At 29.5% G+C, this 21,432-nt stretch overlaps 1 protein-coding gene across 1 annotated transcript in view; it reads left to right on the top strand.

The window, feature by feature from the left end:
* Nucleotides 1–231: 231 nt before the first annotated feature.
* LOC102807784 (von Willebrand factor D and EGF domain-containing protein-like) overlaps nucleotides 232–21,432 on the top strand; it is a 157,397-nt gene continuing 136,196 nt past the window's right edge. The window contains exon 1 of the mRNA XM_085495651.1: nucleotides 232–305. Within this exon, the coding sequence (XP_085351777.1) occupies nucleotides 233–305 (73 nt within the window). The 5' untranslated portion in view covers nucleotide 232. The remainder of the gene's footprint in view (nucleotides 306–21,432) is intronic.

Genomic DNA, 21,432 nt, shown 5'->3' with positions numbered 1-21,432 from the left:
TAGTAGTTTAGTGAGAAGAAGTCTATCATTTGAGACGAACACACGACTAGTTTTTTTATCATTAATCTCATACAGCTACTGGGGAGTTGTACACAAAAATAACTTTTGTATCAACATACTTTTAACGCAGACTGAAGCTATTAACGTCACCCTACACTATATTGGCTGCTCTGTAATAAGCCACGTACGCTATAGACATATTTGTTAAACCAGTATGCCGTCTTTAACGAACATGCATCGACAACAGCCATCAGTTATCGTTATACTGCTATGTTTGTTTACAACGAGAGGACAAGGCCAGATCGGTAGGTTTCCTTAGTTATGTCGTTTATTTAATCACTGCCTAAGATAGTGTGTGTGTCTGCTATAAGCATATGATTTCTAACGCGGGAGGTGTTTTTTGAATGCTGTGTGTACAAGTTTGTTACATCACTGTAATATCGCCTTTATTAGTACCACTTTGTCTGCATTGTCTTATCGTGCTGTCACAGAGTGTTCAGTATGCTGACTTCTCATTTCTTTCCTACAAATCGAATGCGACGTATTACAACTATACTGTTTCAACTTTACCCAAGTCGGGTTGAAATCTTTCACGAGAACCTTGATTTCATATAATGCCCCCATTAAAACACCGTAAGCAGTTTATATTAAGCTTGACAAGTACTAGTAAGCACCATTTATTTGATTTATCTGCTCCACATACCAGTAGAAGCTGTTCGAGTCTCCCTGGTTAATTTACGTGCACTTTAAAGCTTGCTGTCTTCAACTATACAAGCATATATACAGAAAAGCTGTCAGAGTTTTCGGTTGTTTAAACCAATTCTATGATTACAAAACAAGCTGTGGATGTATTTAGATATCTTAAATCTCGATGCCTTTCAGTGCAATCATAATTATATAGAACACTAGACCATCCATTTAGTGTCATGCACTGTTTTTCAGGGTATTCACATCTACGTTTTAATCAAGTATTCACTTGACGTTTCACCATTTTAGTCTGAGTAGAAGACATACTGTCTGTTTTTGTCAGAACTTCAACTACTGAAACACAATCAATCAAATAACATAATCTATGATGCAAGTGAATTAAAATCACGTTTGTCACTGTTATGTACGTACATCATACATGCACATAACAGCATAATTAATTAACCAATTAACTTAGAAAAAGAAATTAATTTTAAGTGACCATGTCACTATTTTTCACAATGAGTTTTTAGTTACACATTTCCCACTGAAATAATCTATGGAGTGGGACAGGATTTCCGAACCCCTTATACTACAATTTACATATTTTATACAAGTGATTGCTACTAATTCCAATTTCATACTATGTCAAATATTATAAAGTAAGATTAATCATTACTATGGCAATCTTGATACAGTAAGTGTAATCGTATGAATTATTACTATGGCAATCCTGATACAGTAAGTGTAGTCATGTATTATTACTATGGTATTCCTGATACAGTAAGTGTAATAATATGAATTATTACTATGGCAATGCTGATACAGTAAGTGTAATCATATGAACTATTACTATGGTAATATTGATACAGTTATTGTAATCATGTGTATTAATACTATATAAATCCTGATACAGTAAGTGTAATCATATGAAATATTACAATGGTAATCCTGATACAGTAAGTGTAGTCATGTATTATTACTATGGCAATCCTGATACAGTAAGTGTAATCATATGAATTATTACTATGGCAATCCTGATACAGTAAGTGTAATCATATGAATTATTACCATGACAATCCTGATATAGTAAGTGTAATCATATGAAATATTACTATGGCAATCTTGATATAGTAAGTGTAATCATATGAATTATTACTATGGCAATCCTGATACAGTAAGTGTAATCATGTGAATTAATACTATAGTAATCCTGATACAGTAAGTGTAATCATATGAACTATTACTATGGCAATCTTGATACAGTAAGTGTAATCATATGAATTATTACTATGGCAATCCTGATACAGTAAGTGTAATCATATAAATCATTGCTATGACAATCCTGGTACAGTTAGTGTAATCATATAAATTATTACTATGGTAATCCTGATACAGTAAGTGTAATCATATGAACTATTACTATGGCAATCCTGATACAGTAAGTGTAATGATATGAATTATTACTATGGCAATCCTGATACAGTAAGTTTAGTCATGTATTATTACTATGGCAATCCTGATACAGTAAGTTTAGTCATGTATTATTACTATGGCAGTCCTGATACAGTAAGTGTAGTCATATGAATTATTACTATGGCAATCCTGATACAGTAAGTGTAATCATATAAACTATTACTATGGTAATATTGATACAGTTATTGTAATCATGTGAATTAATACTATATAAATCCTGATACAGTGAGTGTAATCATATAAGCCATTGCTATGGTAATTCTGATACAGTAAGTATAATCATATAAATCATTGCTATGGCAATCCTGGTACAGTTAGTGTAATCATGTGAATTAATACTATATAAATCCTGATACAGTAGTGTAATCATATGAAATATTACTATGGCAATCCTGATAAAGTAAGTTTAGTCATGTATTATTACTATGGCAATCCTGATACAGTAAGTGTAATCATATGAATTATTACTATGGCAATCCTGATACAGTAAGTGTAATCATATGAATTATTACTATGACAATCCTGATATAGTAAGCGTAATCATATGAATTATTACTATGGCAATGTTGATACAGTAAGTGTAATCATATGAATTATTACTATGACAATCCTGACACTGTAAGTGTAATCATATGAATTATTACTATGGCAATCCTGATACAGTAAGAGTAATCATATGAATTATTTCTATGGCAATCCTGATATAGTAAGTGTAATCATATGAATTATTGCTATGGCAATCTTGATACAGTAAGTGTAATCATATGAATTATTACTATGGCAATCCTGATACAGTAAGTGTAATCATATGAATTATTACTATGGCAATCCTGATACAGTAAGTGTAATGACATGAATTATTACTATGGCAATCCTGATAGAGTAAGTGTAATCATTTTAATTATTACTATGGCAATCCTGATACAGTAAGTGTAATCATATGAATTATTACTATGGCAATCCCGATACAGTAAGTGTAATCATATGAATTATTACTATGGCAATCCTGATACAGTAAGTGTAATCATATGAATTATTATTATGGCAATCCTGATGCAGTAAGTGTAATCATATGAATTATTAGTATGACAATCCTGATACAGTAAGTGTAATCATGTGAATTATTACTATGGCAATCCTGATACAGTAAGTGTAATCATATGAATTATTACTATGGCAATCCTGATACAGTAAGTGTAATCATATGAATTATTACTATGGCAATCCTGTTACAGTAAGTGTAGTCATGTATTATTACTATGGTAATCCTGATAGAGTAAGTGTAATCATATGAATTATTACTATGGCAATCCTGATACAGTAAGTGTAGGCATGTATTATTACTATGGTAATCCTGATAGAGTAAGTGTAATCATATGAACTATTACTATGGCAATCCTGATACAGTAAGTGTAATCATATGAATTATTACTATGGCAATCCTGATACAGTAAGTGTAGTCATGTATTATTCCTATGGTAATCCTGATACAGTAAGTATAATCATATGAATTATTACTATGGCAATCCTGATACAGTAAGTGTATACATATGAACTATTACTATGACAATACTGATACAGTAAGTGTAATCATATGAACTATTGCTATGGTAATTCTGATACAGTTATTGTAATCATGTGAATTAATACTATAGTAATTTTGATACAGTAAGTGTAATCATATGAACTATTACTATGGTGATCCTGATACAGTAAGTGTAATCATATGAACTATTACTATGGAAATACTGATACAGTATGTGTAATCATATGAACTATTACTATGGTAATCCAGATACAGTTATTGTAATCATGTGAATTAATACTATAGTAATCCTGATACAGTAAGTGTAATCATATGAATTATTACTATGGCAATCCTGATACAGTAAGTGTAGTCATGTATTATTACTATGGCAATCTTGATGCAGTGAGTGTAATCTTATAAATTATTACTATGGCAATCTTGATACAGTAAGTGTAATCATATGTATTAATACTATGGCAATCCTGATACAATAAGTGTAATCATATGAACTATTACTATGGCAATCCTGATACAGTAAGTGTAATCATATGAATTATTACTATGGCAATCCTGATACAGTAAGTGTAGTCATGTATTATTACTATGGCAATCTTGATGCAGTGAGTGTAATGTTATCAATTATTACTATGGCTATCTTGATACAGTAAGTGTAATCATATGAATTATTACTATGGCAATCTTGATGCAGTGAGTGTAATCATGTGAACTATTACTATGGCAATCTTGATACAGTAAGTATAATCATGTAAATTATTACTATGGCAATCCTGATACAGTAAGTGTAATCATATGAATTATTACTATGGTAATCCTGATACAGTAAGTGTAATCATATAAATTATTACTATGGCAATCCTGATACAGTAAGTGTAATCATATGAACTATTACTATGGCAATCCTGATACAGTAAGTGTAGTCATGTATTATTACTATGGTAATCCTGATACAGTAAGTGTAATCATATAAATTATCACTATAGTAATCCAGATATAGTGAGTGTAATCATATAAGCCATTGCTATGGTAATTCTGATACAGTAAGTGTAATCATATAAATTATTACTATGGCAATCCTGATACAGTAAGTTTAGTCATGTATTATTACTATGGCAATCCTGATACAGTAAGTGTAGTCATATGAATTATTACTATGGCAATCCTGATATAGTGAGTATAATCATATGAATTATTACTATGTTAATCCTGATACAGTAAGTGTAATCATATGAATTATTACTATGGCAAACCTGAAACAGTAAGTGCAACCATATGAATTATTACTTTGGCAATCCTGATACAGTAAGTGTAATCATATGAATTATTACTATGGCAATCCTGATACAGTAAGTGTAATCATATGAACTATTACTATGGCAATCCTGATACAGTAAGTGTAGTCATGTATTATTACTATGGCAATCCTGATACAGTAAGTGTAGTCATATGAGTTATTACTATTTTAATCCTGATACAGTAAGTGTAATCATATGAATTATTACTATGGCAATCCTGATACAGTAAGTGTAATCATATGAATTATTACTATGACAATCCTGATATAGTAAGTGTAATCATATGAATTATTACTATGGCAATCCTGATACAGTAAGTGTAATGATATGAATTATTACTATGGCAGTCCTGATAGAGTAAGTGTAATCATTTTAATTATTACTATGGCAATCCTGATACAGTAAGTGTAATGATATGAATTATTACTATGGCAATCCTGATACAGTAAGTGTAATGATATGAATTATTACTATGGCAATCCTGACACAGTAAGTGTAATCATATGAATTATTACTATGACAATCCTGATACAGTATGTGTAATCATTTGAATTATTACTATGACAATCCTGATACAGTAAAAATAATCATATGAATTATTACTATGGCAATCCTGACACAGTATGTGTAATCATATGAATTATTGCTATGTCAATCCTGATACAGTAAGTGTAATCATATGAATTATTACTTTGACAATCCTGATATAGTAAGTGTAATCATATGAATTATTACTATGGCAATCCTGATACAGTAAGTGTAATCATATGAATTATTACTATGACAATCCTGATATAGTAAGTGTAATCATATGAAATATTACTATGGCAATCTTGATATAGTAATTGTAATCATATGAATTATTACTATGGCAATCCTGATACAGTAAGTGTAATCATGTGAATTAATACTATAGTAATCCTGATACAGTAAGTGTAATCATATGAACTATTACTATGGCAATCTTGATACAGTAAGTGTAATCATATGAATTATTACTATGGCAATCCTGATACAGTAAGTGTAATCATATAAATCATTGCTATGACAATCCTGGTACAGTTAGTGTAATCATATAAATTATTACTATGGTAATCCTGATACAGTAAGTGTAATCATATGAACTATTACTATGGCAATCCTGATACAGTAAGTGTAATGATATGAATTATTACTATGGCAATCCTGATACAGTAAGTTTAGTCATGTATTATTACTATGGCAATCCTGATACAGTAAGTTTAGTCATGTATTATTACTATGGCAGTCCTGATACAGTAAGTGTAGTCATATGAATTATTACTATGGCAATCCTGATACAGTAAGTGTAATCATATGAACTATTACTATGGCAATCCTGATACAGTAAGTGTAATCAAATAAACTATTACTATGGTAATATTGATACAGTTATTGTAATCATGTGAATTAGTACTATATAAATCCTGATACAGTGAGTGTAATCATATAAGCCATTGCTATGGTAATTCTGATACAGTAAGTATAATCATATAAATCATTGCTATGGCAATGCTGGTACAGTTAGTGTAATCATGTGAATTAATACTATATAAATCCTGATACAGTAGTGTAATCATATGAAATATTACTATGGCAATCCTGATACAGTAAGTGTAGTCATGTATTATTACTATGGCAATCCTGATACAGTAAGTGTAATCATATGAATTATTACTATGGCAATCCTGATACAGTAAGTGTAATCATATGAATTATTACTATGACAATCCTGATATAGTAAGTGTAATCATATGAATTATTACTATGGCAATGTTGATACAGTAAGTGTAATCATATGAATTATTACTATGACAATCCTGACACTGTAGGTGTAATCATATGAATTATTACTATGGCAATCCTGATACAGTAAGAGTAATCATATGAATTATTTCTATGGCAATCCTGATATAGTAAGTGTAATCATATGATTTATTGCTATGGCAATCTTGATACAGTAAGTGTAATCATATGAATTATTACTATGGCAATCCTGATACAGTAAGTGTAATCATATGAATTATTACTATGGCAATCCTGATACAGTAAGTGTAATGATATGAATTATTACTATGGCAATCCTGATACAGTAAGTGTAATCATTTTAATTATTACTATGGCAATCCTGATACAGTAAGTGTAATCATATGAATTATTACTATGACAATCCCGATACAGTTAGTGTAATCATATGAATTATTACTATGGCAATCCTGATACAGTAAGTGTAATCATATGAATTATTATTATGGCAATCCTGATACAGTAAGTGTAATCATATGAATTATTACTATGACAATCCTGATACAGTAAGTGTAATCATTTGAATTATTACTATGGCAATCCTGATACAGTAAGTGTAATCATATGAATTATTACTATGGCAATCCTGATACAGTAAGTGTAATCATATGAATTATTACTATGGCCATCCTGTTACAGTAAGTGTAGTCATGTATTATTACTAGGGTAATCCTGATAGAGTAAGTGTAATCATATGAATTATTACTTTGGCAATCCTGATACAGTAAGTGTAATCATATGAATTATTACTATGGCAATCCTGATACAGTAAGTGTAATCATATGAACTATTACTATGGCAATCCTGATACAGTAAGTGTAGTCATGTATTATTACTATGGCAATCCTGATACAGTAAGTGTAGTCATATGAGTTATTACTATTTTAATCCTGATACAGTAAGTGTAATCATATGAATTATTACTATGGCAATCCTGATACAGTAAGTGTAATCATATGAATTATTACTATGACAATCCTGATATAGTAAGTGTAATCATATGAATTATTACTATGGCAATCCTGATACAGTAAGTGTAATGATATGAATTATTACTATGGCAGTCCTGATAGAGTAAGTGTAATCATTTTAATTATTACTATGGCAATCCTGATACAGTAAGTGTAATGATATGAATTATTACTATGGCAATCCTGATACAGTAAGTGTAATGATATGAATTATTACTATGGTAATCCTGACACAGTAAGTGTAATCATATGAATTATTACTATGACAATCCTGATACAGTATGTGTAATCATTTGAATTATTACTATGACAATCCTGATACAGTAAAAATAATCATATGAATTATTACTATGGCAATCCTGACACAGTATGTGTAATCATATGAATTATTGCTATGTCAATCCTGATACAGTAAGTGTAATCATATGAATTATTACTTTGACAATCCTGATATAGTAAGTGTAATCATATGAATTATTACTATGGCAATCCTGATACAGTAAGTGTAATCATATGAATTATTACTATGACAATCCTGATATAGTAAGTGTAATCATATGAAATATTACTATGGCAATCTTGATATAGTAATTGTAATCATATGAATTATTACTATGGCAATCCTGATACAGTAAGTGTAATCATGTGAATTAATACTATAGTAATCCTGATACAGTAAGTGTAATCATATGAACTATTACTATGGCAATCTTGATACAGTAAGTGTAATCATATGAATTATTACTATGGCAATCCTGATACAGTAAGTGTAATCATATAAATCATTGCTATGACAATCCTGGTACAGTTAGTGTAATCATATAAATTATTACTATGGTAATCCTGATACAGTAAGTGTAATCATATGAACTATTACTATGGCAATCCTGATACAGTAAGTGTAATGATATGAATTATTACTATGGCAATCCTGATACAGTAAGTTTAGTCATGTATTATTACTATGGCAATCCTGATACAGTAAGTTTAGTCATGTATTATTACTATGGCAGTCCTGATACAGTAAGTGTAGTCATATGAATTATTACTATGGCAATCCTGATACAGTAAGTGTAATCATATGAACTATTACTATGGCAATCCTGATACAGTAAGTGTAATCAAATAAACTATTACTATGGTAATATTGATACAGTTATTGTAATCATGTGAATTAGTACTATATAAATCCTGATACAGTGAGTGTAATCATATAAGCCATTGCTATGGTAATTCTGATACAGTAAGTATAATCATATAAATCATTGCTATGGCAATGCTGGTACAGTTAGTGTAATCATGTGAATTAATACTATATAAATCCTGATACAGTAGTGTAATCATATGAAATATTACTATGGCAATCCTGATACAGTAAGTGTAGTCATGTATTATTACTATGGCAATCCTGATACAGTAAGTGTAATCATATGAATTATTACTATGGCAATCCTGATACAGTAAGTGTAATCATATGAATTATTACTATGACAATCCTGATATAGTAAGTGTAATCATATGAATTATTACTATGGCAATGTTGATACAGTAAGTGTAATCATATGAATTATTACTATGACAATCCTGACACTGTAGGTGTAATCATATGAATTATTACTATGGCAATCCTGATACAGTAAGAGTAATCATATGAATTATTTCTATGGCAATCCTGATATAGTAAGTGTAATCATATGATTTATTGCTATGGCAATCTTGATACAGTAAGTGTAATCATATGAATTATTACTATGGCAATCCTGATACAGTAAGTGTAATCATATGAATTATTACTATGGCAATCCTGATACAGTAAGTGTAATGATATGAATTATTACTATGGCAATCCTGATAGAGTAAGTGTAATCATTTTAATTATTACTATGGCAATCCTGATACAGTAAGTGTAATCATATGAATTATTACTATGACAATCCCGATACAGTTAGTGTAATCATATGAATTATTACTATGGCAATCCTGATACAGTAAGTGTAATCATATGAATTATTATTATGGCAATCCTGATACAGTAAGTGTAATCATATGAATTATTACTATGACAATCCTGATACAGTAAGTGTAATCATTTGAATTATTACTATGGCAATCCTGATACAGTAAGTGTAATCATATGAATTATTACTATGGCAATCCTGATACAGTAAGTGTAATCATATGAATTATTACTATGGCCATCCTGTTACAGTAAGTGTAGTCATGTATTATTACTAGGGTAATCCTGATAGAGTAAGTGTAATCATATGAATTATTACTTTGGCAATCCTGATACAGTAAGTGTAATAATATGAATTATTACTATGGCAATCCTGATACAGTAAGTGTAATCATATGAACTATTACTATGGCAATCCTGATACAGTAAGTGTAGTCATGTATTATTACTATGGCAATCCTGATACAGTAAGTGTAGTCATATGAGTTATTACTATTTTAATCCTGATACAGTAAGTGTAATCATATGAATTATTACTATGGCAATCCTGATACAGTAAGTGTAATCATATGAATTATTACTATGACAATCCTGATATAGTAAGTGTAATCATATGAATTATTACTATGGCAATCCTGATACAGTAAGTGTAATGATATGAATTATTACTATGGCAGTCCTGATAGAGTAAGTGTAATCATTTTAATTATTACTATGGCAATCCTGATACAGTAAGTGTAATGATATGAATTATTACTATGGCAATCCTGATACAGTAAGTGTAATGATATGAATTATTACTATGGCAATCCTGACACAGTAAGTGTAATCATATGAATTATTACTATGACAATCCTGATACAGTATGTGTAATCATTTGAATTATTACTATGACAATCCTGATACAGTAAAAATAATCATATGAATTATTACTATGGCAATCCTGACACAGTATGTGTAATCATATGAATTATTGCTATGTCAATCCTGATACAGTAAGTGTAATCATATGAATTATTACTTTGACAATCCTGATATAGTAAGTGTAATCATATGAATTATTACTATGGCAATCCTGATACAGTAAGTGTAATCATATGAATTATTACTATGACAATCCTGATATAGTAAGTGTAATCATATGAAATATTACTATGGCAATCTTGATATAGTAATTGTAATCATATGAATTATTACTATGGCAATCCTGATACAGTAAGTGTAATCATGTGAATTAATACTATAGTAATCCTGATACAGTAAGTGTAATCATATGAACTATTACTATGGCAATCTTGATACAGTAAGTGTAATCATATGAATTATTACTATGGCAATCCTGATACAGTAAGTGTAATCATATGAATTATTACTATGGTAATCCTGATACAGTAAGTGTAATCATATGAACTATTACTATGGCAATCCTGATACAGTAAGTGTAATGATATGAATTATTACTATGGCAATCCTGATACAGTAAGTTTAGTCATGTATTATTACTATGGCAATCCTGATACAGTAAGTTTAGTCATGTATTATTACTATGGCAGTCCTGATACAGTAAGTGTAGTCATATGAATTATTACTATGGCAATCCTGATACAGTAAGTGTAATCATATGAACTATTACTATGGCAATCCTGATACAGTAAGTGTAATCAAATAAACTATTACTATGGTAATATTGATACAGTTATTGTAATCATGTGAATTAGTACTATATAAATCCTGATACAGTGAGTGTAATCATATAAGCCATTGCTATGGTAATTCTGATACAGTAAGTATAATCATATAAATCATTGCTATGGCAATGCTGGTACAGTTAGTGTAATCATGTGAATTAATACTATATAAATCCTGATACAGTAGTGTAATCATATGAAATATTACTATGGCAATCCTGATACAGTAAGTGTAGTCATGTATTATTACTATGGCAATCCTGATACAGTAAGTGTAATCATATGAATTATTACTATGGCAATCCTGATACAGTAAGTGTAATCATATGAATTATTACTATGACAATCCTGATATAGTAAGTGTAATCATATGAATTATTACTATGGCAATGTTGATACAGTAAGTGTAATCATATGAATTATTACTATGACAATCCTGACACTGTAGGTGTAATCATATGAATTATTACTATGGCAATCCTGATACAGTAAGAGTAATCATATGAATTATTTCTATGGCAATCCTGATATAGTAAGTGTAATCATATGATTTATTGCTATGGCAATCTTGATACAGTAAGTGTAATCATATGAATTATTACTATGGCAATCCTGATACAGTAAGTGTAATCATATGAATTATTACTATGGCAATCCTGATACAGTAAGTGTAATGATATGAATTATTACTATGGCAATCCTGATACAGTAAGTGTAATCATTTTAATTATTACTATGGCAATCCTGATACAGTAAGTGTAATCATATGAATTATTACTATGACAATCCCGATACAGTTAGTGTAATCATATGAATTATTACTATGGCAATCCTGATACAGTAAGTGTAATCATATGAATTATTATTATGGCAATCCTGATACAGTAAGTGTAATCATATGAATTATTACTATGACAATCCTGATACAGTAAGTGTAATCATTTGAATTATTACTATGGCAATCCTGATACAGTAAGTGTAATCATATGAATTATTACTATGGCAATCCTGATACAGTAAGTGTAATCATATGAATTATTACTATGGCCATCCTGTTACAGTAAGTGTAGTCATGTATTATTACTAGGGTAATCCTGATAGAGTAAGTGTAATCATATGAATTATTACTATGGCAATCCTGATACAGTAAGTGTAGGCATGTATTATTACTATGGTAATCCTGATAGAGTAAGTGTAATCATATGAACTATTACTATGGCAATCCTGATACAGTAAGTGTAATCATATGAATTATTACTATGGCAATCCTGATACAGTAAGTGTAGTCATGTATTATTCCTATGGTAATCCTGATACAGTAAGTGTAATCATATGAATTATTACTATGGCAATCCTGATACAGTAAGTGTAATCATATGACCTATTACTATGACAATACTGATACAGTAAGTGTAATCATATGAATTATTACTATGGCAATCCTGATACAGTAAGTGTAATCATATGAATTATTACTATGGCAATCCTGATACAGTTATTGTAATCATGTGAATTAATACTATAGTAATTTTGATACAGTAAGTGTAATCATATGAACTATTACTATGGTGATCCTGATACAGTAAGTGTAATCATATGAACTATTACTATGGAAATACTGATACAGTATGTGTAATCATATGAACTATTACTATGGTAATCCAGATACAGTTATTGTAATCATGTGAATTAATACTATAGTAATCCTGATACAGTAAGTGTAATCATATGAATTATTACAATGGCAATCCTGATACAGTAAGTGTAATCATATATATTATTACTATGGCAATCCTGATACAATAAGTGTAATCATATGAACTATTACTATGGCAATCCTGATACAGTAAGTGTAATCATATGAATTATTACTATGGCAATCCTGATACAGTAAGTGTAGTCATGTATTATTACTATGGCAATCTTGATGCAGTGAGTGTAATCATATAAATTATTACTATGGCAATCCTGATACAGTAAGTGTAATCATATGAATTATTACTATGGTAATCCTGATACAGTAAGTTTAATCATATAAATTATTACTATGGCAATCCTGATACAGTAAGTGTAATCATATGAACTATTACTATGGCAATCCTGATACAGTAAGTGTAGTCATGTATTATTACTATGGTAATCCTGATACAGTAAGTGTAATCATATAAATTATTACTATAGTAATCCAGATATAGTGAGTGTAATCATATAAGCCATTGCTATGGTAATTCTGATACAGTAAGTGTAATCATATAAATTATTACTATGGCAATCCTAATACAGTAAGTTTAGTCATGTATTATTACTATGGCAATCCTGATACAGTAAGTGTAGTCATATGAATTATTACTATGGCAATCCTGATATAGTGAGTATAATCATATGAATTATTACTATGTTAATCCTGATACAGTAAGTGTAATCATATGAATTATTACTATGGCAAACCTGAAACAGTAAGTGCAACCATATGAATTATTACTTTGGCAATCCTGATACAGTAAGTGTAATCACATGAATTATTACTATGGCAATCCTGATACAGTAAGTGTAATCATATGAACTATTACTATTGCAATCGGCATACAGTAAGTGTAATCATATGAATTATTACTATGGCAATCCTGATACAGTAAGTGTAATCATATGAACTATTACTATGGCAATCCTGATACAGTAAGTGTAGTCATGTATTATTACTATGGCAATCCTGATACAGTAAGTGTAGTCATATGAATTATTACTATGGCAATCCTGATACAGTAAGTGTAATCATGTGAATTAATACTATATAAATCCTGATACAGTAGTGTAATCATATGAAATATTACTATGGCAATCCTGATACAGTAAGTGTAGTCATGTATTATTACTATTTCAATCCTGATACAGTAAGTGTAATCATATGAATTATTACTATGGCAATCCTGATACAGTAAGTGTAATCATATGAATTATTACTATGACAATCCTGATATAGTAAGTGTAATGATATGAATTATTACTATGGCAATCCTGATACAGTAAGTGTAATGATATGAATTATTACTATGGCAATCCTGATAGAGTAAGTGTAATCATTTTAATTATTACTATGGCAATCCTGATACAGTAAGTGTAATGATATGAATTATTACTATGGCAATCCTGATACAGTAAGTGTAATCATATGAATTATTACTATGGCAATCCTGATACAGTAAGTGTAATCATATGAATTATTACTATGACAATCCTGATACAGTAAGTGTAATCATTTGAATTATTACTATGACAATCCTGATACAGTAAGAATAATCATATGAATTATTACTATGGCAATCCTGACACAGTAAGTGTAATCATATGAATTATTACTATGTCAATCCTGATACAGTAAGTGTAATCATATGAATTATTACTTTGACAATCCTGATATAGTAAGTGTAATCATATGAATTATTACTATGGCAATCCTGATACAGTAAATGTAATCATATAAATCATTGCTATGACAATCCTGGTACAGTTAGTGTAATCATATCAATTATTACTATGGTAATCCTGATACAGTAAGTGTAATCATATAAATTATTACTATGGCAATCCTGATACAGAAAGTTTAGTCATGTATTATTACTATGGCAATCCTGATACAGTAAGTGTAGTCATATGAATTATTACTATGGCAATCCTGATACAGTAAGTGTAATCATATGAACTATTACTATGGCAATCCTGATACAGTAAGTGTAATCATATGAATTATTACTATGGCAATCCTGATACAGTAAGTGTAGTCATGTATTATTACTATGGCAATCTTGATGCAGTGAGTGTAATCTTATAAATTATTACTATGGCTATCTTGATACAGTAAGTGTAATCATATGAATTATTACTATGGCAATCTTGATGCAGTGAGTGTAATCATGTGAACTATTACTATGGCAATATTGATACAGTAAGTGTAATCATGTAAATTATTACTATGGCAATCCTGATACAGTAAGTGTAATCATATGAATTATTACTATGGTAATCCTGATACAGTAAGTGTAATCATATAAATTATTACTATGGCAATCCTGATACAGTAAGTGTAATCATATGAACTATTACTATGGCAATCCTGATACAGTAAGTGTAGTCATGTATTATTACTATGGTAATCCTGATACAGTAAGTGTAATCATATAAATTATTACTATAGTAATCCAGATATAGTGAGTGTAATCATATAAGCCATTGCTATGGTAATTCTGATACAGTAAGTGTAATCATATAAATTATTATTATGGCAATCCTGATACAGTAAGTTTAGTCATGTATTATTACTATGGCAATCCTGATACAGTAAGTGTAGTCATATGAATTATTACTATGGCAATCCTGATATAGTGAGTATAATTATATGAATTATTACTATGTTAATCCTGATACAGTAAGTGTAATCTTATGAATTATTACTATGGCAAACCTGAAACAGTAAGTGCAACCATATGAATTATTACTTTGGTAATCCTGATACAGTAAGTGTAATCATATGAATTATTACTATGGCAATCCTGATACAGTAAGTGTAATCATATGAACTATTACTATGGCAATCCTGATACAGTAAGTGTAGTCATGTATTATTACTATGGCAATCCTGATACAGTAAGTGTAGTCATATGAGTTATTACTATGGCAATCCTGATACAGTAAGTGTAATCATGTGAATTAATACTATATAAATCCTGATACAGTAGTGTAATCATATGAAATATTACTATGGCAATCCTGATACAGTAAGTGTAGTCATGTATTATTACTATTTCAATCCTGATACAGTAAGTGTAATCATATGAATTATTACTATGGCAATCCTGATACAGTAAGTGTAATCATATGAATTATTACTATGACAATCCTGATATAGTAAGTGTAATCATATGAATTATTACTATGGCAATCCTGATACAGTAAGTGTAATGATATGAATTATTACTATGGCAATCCTGATAGAGTAAGTGTAATCATTTTAATTATTACTATGGCAATCCTGATACAGTAAGTGTAATGATATGAATTATTACTATGGCAATCCTGATACAGTAAGTGTAATCATATGAATTATTACTATGGCAATCCTGATACAGTAAGTGTAATCATATGATTTATTACTATGACAATCCTGATACAGTAAGTGTAATCATTTGAATTATTACTATGACAACCCTGATACAGTAAGAATAATCATATGAATTATTACTATGGCAATCCCCTCACAGTAAGTGTAATCATATGAATTATTACTATGTCAATCCTGATACAGTAAGTGTAATCATATGAATTATTACTTTGACAATCCTGATATATTAAGTGTAATCATATGAATTATTACTATGGCAATCCTGATACAGTAAGTGTAATCATATGAATTATTACTATGACAATCCTGATATAGTAAGTGTAATCATATGAAATATTAATATGGCAATCTTGATATAGTAAGTGTAATCATATGAATTATTATTATGGCAATCCTGATACAGTAAGTGTAATCATGTGAATTAATACTATAGTAATCCTGATACAGTAAGTGTAATCATATGAAATATTACTATGGCAATCTTGATACAGTAAGTGTAATCATATGAATTATTACTATGGCAATCCTGATACAGTAAGTGTAATCATATAAATCATTGCTATGACAATCCTGGTACAGTTAGTGTAATCATATAAATTATTACTATGGTAATCCTGATACAGTAAGTGTAATCATATGAACTATTACTATGGCAATCCTGATAGAGTAAGTGTAATGATATGAATTATTACTATGGCAATCCTGATACAGTAAGTTTAGTCATGTATTATTACTATGGCAATCCTGATACAGTAAGTTTAGTCATGTATTATTACTATGGCAGTCCTGATACAGTAAGTGTAGTCATATGAATTATTACTATGGCAATCCTGATACAGTAAGTGTAATCATGTGAATTAATACTATATAAATCCTGATACAGTAGTGTAATCATATGAAATATTACTATGGCAATCCTGATACAGTAAGTGTAGTCATATGAATTATTACTATGGCAATCCTGATACAGTAAGTGTAATCATATGAACTATTACTATGGTAATCCTGATACAGTAAGTGTAATCATATAAACTATTACTATGGTAATATTGATACAGTTATTGTAATCATGTGAATTAATACTATGGCAATCCTGATACAGTGAGTGTAATCATAAAAGCCATTGCTATGGTAATTCTGATACAGTAAGTATAATCATATAAATCATTGCTATGGCAATCCTGGTACAGTTAGTGTAATCATGTGAATTAATACTATATAAATCTTGATACAGTTGTGTAATCATATGAAATATTACTATGGCAATCCTGATACAGTAAGTGTAGTCATGTATTATTACTATGGCAATCATGATACAGTAAGTGTAATCATATGAATTATTACTATGGCAATCCTGATTCAGTAAGTGTAATCATATGAATTATTACTATGACAATCCTGATATAGTAAGTGTAATCATATGAATTATTACTATGGCAATCTTGATACAGTTAGTGTAATCATATGAATTATTACTATGACAATCCTGACACTGTAAGTGTAATCATATGAATTATTACTATGACAATCCTGATACAGTAAGCATAATCATATGAATTATTACTATGACAATCCAGATATAGTAAGTGTAATCATATGAATTATTACTATGGCAATCTTGATACAGTAAGTGTAATCATATGATTTATTACTATGGCAATCCTGATACAGTAAGTGTAATCATATGAATTATTACTATGGCAATCCTGATACAGTAAGTGTAATGATATGAATTATTACTATGGCAATCCTGATAGAGTAAGTGTAATCATTTTAATTATTACTATGGCAATCCTGATACAGTAAGTATAATCATATGAATTATTACTATGACAATCCTGATACAGTAAGTGTAATCATATGAATTATTACTATGACAATCCTGATACAGTAAGTGTAATCATATGAATTATTACTATGACTATCCTGATACAGTAAGTGTAATCATTTGAATTATTACTATGGCAATCCTGATACAGTAAGTGTAATCATATGAATTATTACTATGACAATCCTGATACAGTAAGTGTAATCATATGAATTATTACTATGGCAATCCTGATACAGTAAGTGTAATCATATGAATTATTATTATGGCAATCCTGATACAGTAAGTGTAATCATATGAATTATTACTATGACAATCCTGATACAGTAAGTGTAATCATTTGAATTATTACTATGGCAATCCTGATACAGTAAGTGTAATCATATGAATTATTACTATGGCAATCCTGATACAGTAAGTGTAATCATATGAATTATTACTATGGCAATCCTGTTACAGTAAGTGTAGTCATGTATTATTACTATGGTAATCCTGATAGAGTAAGTGTAATCATATGAACTATTACTATGGCAATCCTGATTCAGTAAGTGTAATCATATGAATTATTACTATGGCAATCCTGATACAGTAAGTGTAGGCATGTATTATTACTATGGTAATCCTGATAGAGTAAGTGTAATCATATGAACTATTACTATGGCAATCCTGATACAGTAAGTGTAATCATATGAATTATTACTATGGCAATCCTGATACAGTAAGTGTAGTCATGTATTATTCCTATGGTAATCCTGATACAGTAAGTGTAATCATATGAATTATTACTATGGCAATCCTGATACAGTAAGTGTAATCATATGAACTATTACTATGACAATACTGATACAGTAAGTGTAATCATATGAACTATTGCTATGGTAATTCTGATACAGTTATTGTAATCATGTGAATTAATACTATAGTAATTTTGATACAGTAAGTGTAATTATATGAACTATTACTATGGTAATCCTGATACAGTAAGTGTAATCATATGAACTATTACTATGGAAATACTGATACAGTAAGTGTAATCATATGAACTATTACTATGGTAATCCTGACACAGTTATTGTAATCATGTGAATTAATACTATAGTAATCCTGATACAGTAAGTGTAATCATATGAATTATTACTATAGCAATCCTGATACAGTAAGTGTAGTCATGTATTATTACTATGGCAATCTTGATGCAGTGAGTGTAATTTTATAAATTATTACTATGGCAATCTTGATACAGTAAGTGTAATCATATGTATTATTACTATGGCAATCCTGATACAGTAAGTGGAATCATATGAACTATTACTATGGCAATCCTGATACAGTAAGTGTAATCATATGTATTATTACTATGGCAATCCTGATACAGTAAGTGTAATCATATGAATTATTACTATGGCAATCCTGATACAGTAAGTGTAATCATATGAATTATTACTCTGGCAATCTTGATGCAGTGAGTGTAATCATGTGAACTATTACTATGGCAATCTTGATACAGTAAGTGTAATCATGTAAATTATTACTATGACAGTCCTGATACAGTAAGTGTAGTCATGTATTATAACTATGGTAATCCTGATACAGTAATTGCAATCATATAAGTCATTGCTATGGTAATTCTGATACAGTAAGTGTAATCATACAAATTATTACTATGGCAATCCTGATACAGTATATTTAGTCATGTATTATTACTATGGCAATCCTGATACAGTAAGTGTAGTCATATGAATTATTACTATGGTAATCCTGATACATTAAGTGTAATCATATGAATTATTACTATGGCAAACCTGAAACAGTAAGTGCAACCATATGAATTATTACTTTGGCAATCCTGATACAGTAAGTGTAATCATATGAACTATTACTATGGCAATCCTGATATAGTAAGTGTAGTCATGTATTATTACTATGGCAATCCTGATACAGTAAGTGTAGTCATATGAGTTATTACTATGGCAATCCTGATACAGTAAGTGTAATCATATGAATTATTACTTTGGCAATCGTGATACAGTAAGTGTAATCATATGAATTATTACTATGACAATCCTGATACAGTAAGTGTAATCATATGAAGTATTACTATGGCAATCCTGTTACAGTAAGTGTAGTCATGTATTATTACTATGGTAATACTGATAGAGTAAGTGTAATCATATGAACTATTACTATGGCAATCCTGATTCAGTAAGTGTAATCATATGAATTATTACTCTGGCAATCTTGATGCAGTGAGTGTAATCATGTGAACTATTACTATGGCAATCTTGATACAGTAAGTGTAATCATGTAAATTATTACTATGACAGTCCTGATACAGTAAGTGTAGTCATGTATTATTACTATGGTAATCCTGATACAGTAATTGCAATCATATAAGTCATTGCTATGGTAATTCTGATACAGTAAGTGTAATCATACAAATTATTACTATGGCAATCCTGATACAGTAAGTTTAGTCATGTATTATTACTATGGCAATCCTGATACAGTAAGTGTAGTCATATGAATTATTACTATGGTAATCCTGATACATTAAGTGTAATCATATGAATTATTACTATGGCAAACCTGAAACAGTAAGTGCAACCATATGAATTATTACTTTGGCAATCCTGATACAGTAAGTGTAATCATATGAACTATTACTATGGCAATCCTGATACAGTAAGTGTAGTCATGTATTATTACTATGGCAATCCTGATACAGTAAGTGTAGTCATATGAGTTATTACTATTTTAATCCTGATACAGTAAGTGTAATCATATGAATTATTACTATGGCAATCCTGATACAGTAAGTGTAATCATATGAATTATTACTATGACAATCCTGATATAGTAAGTGTAATCATATGAATTATTACTATGGCAATCCTGATACAGTAAGTGTAATGATATGAATTATTACTATGGCAGTCCTGATAGAGTAAGTGTAATCATTTTAATTATTACTATGGCAATCCTGATACAGTAAGTGTAATGATATGAATTATTACTATGGCAATCCTGATACAGTAAGTGTAATG

The sequence above is a fragment of the Saccoglossus kowalevskii genome, chromosome 22 (genome assembly GCF_978046115.1).
Source record: "Saccoglossus kowalevskii chromosome 22, keSacKowa6.1, whole genome shotgun sequence".
Lineage (NCBI taxonomy): Eukaryota > Metazoa > Hemichordata > Enteropneusta > Harrimaniidae > Saccoglossus > Saccoglossus kowalevskii.
Note: the sequence above shows the minus strand (reverse complement) of the source record. Positions and strands in the feature narration are given on the sequence as shown.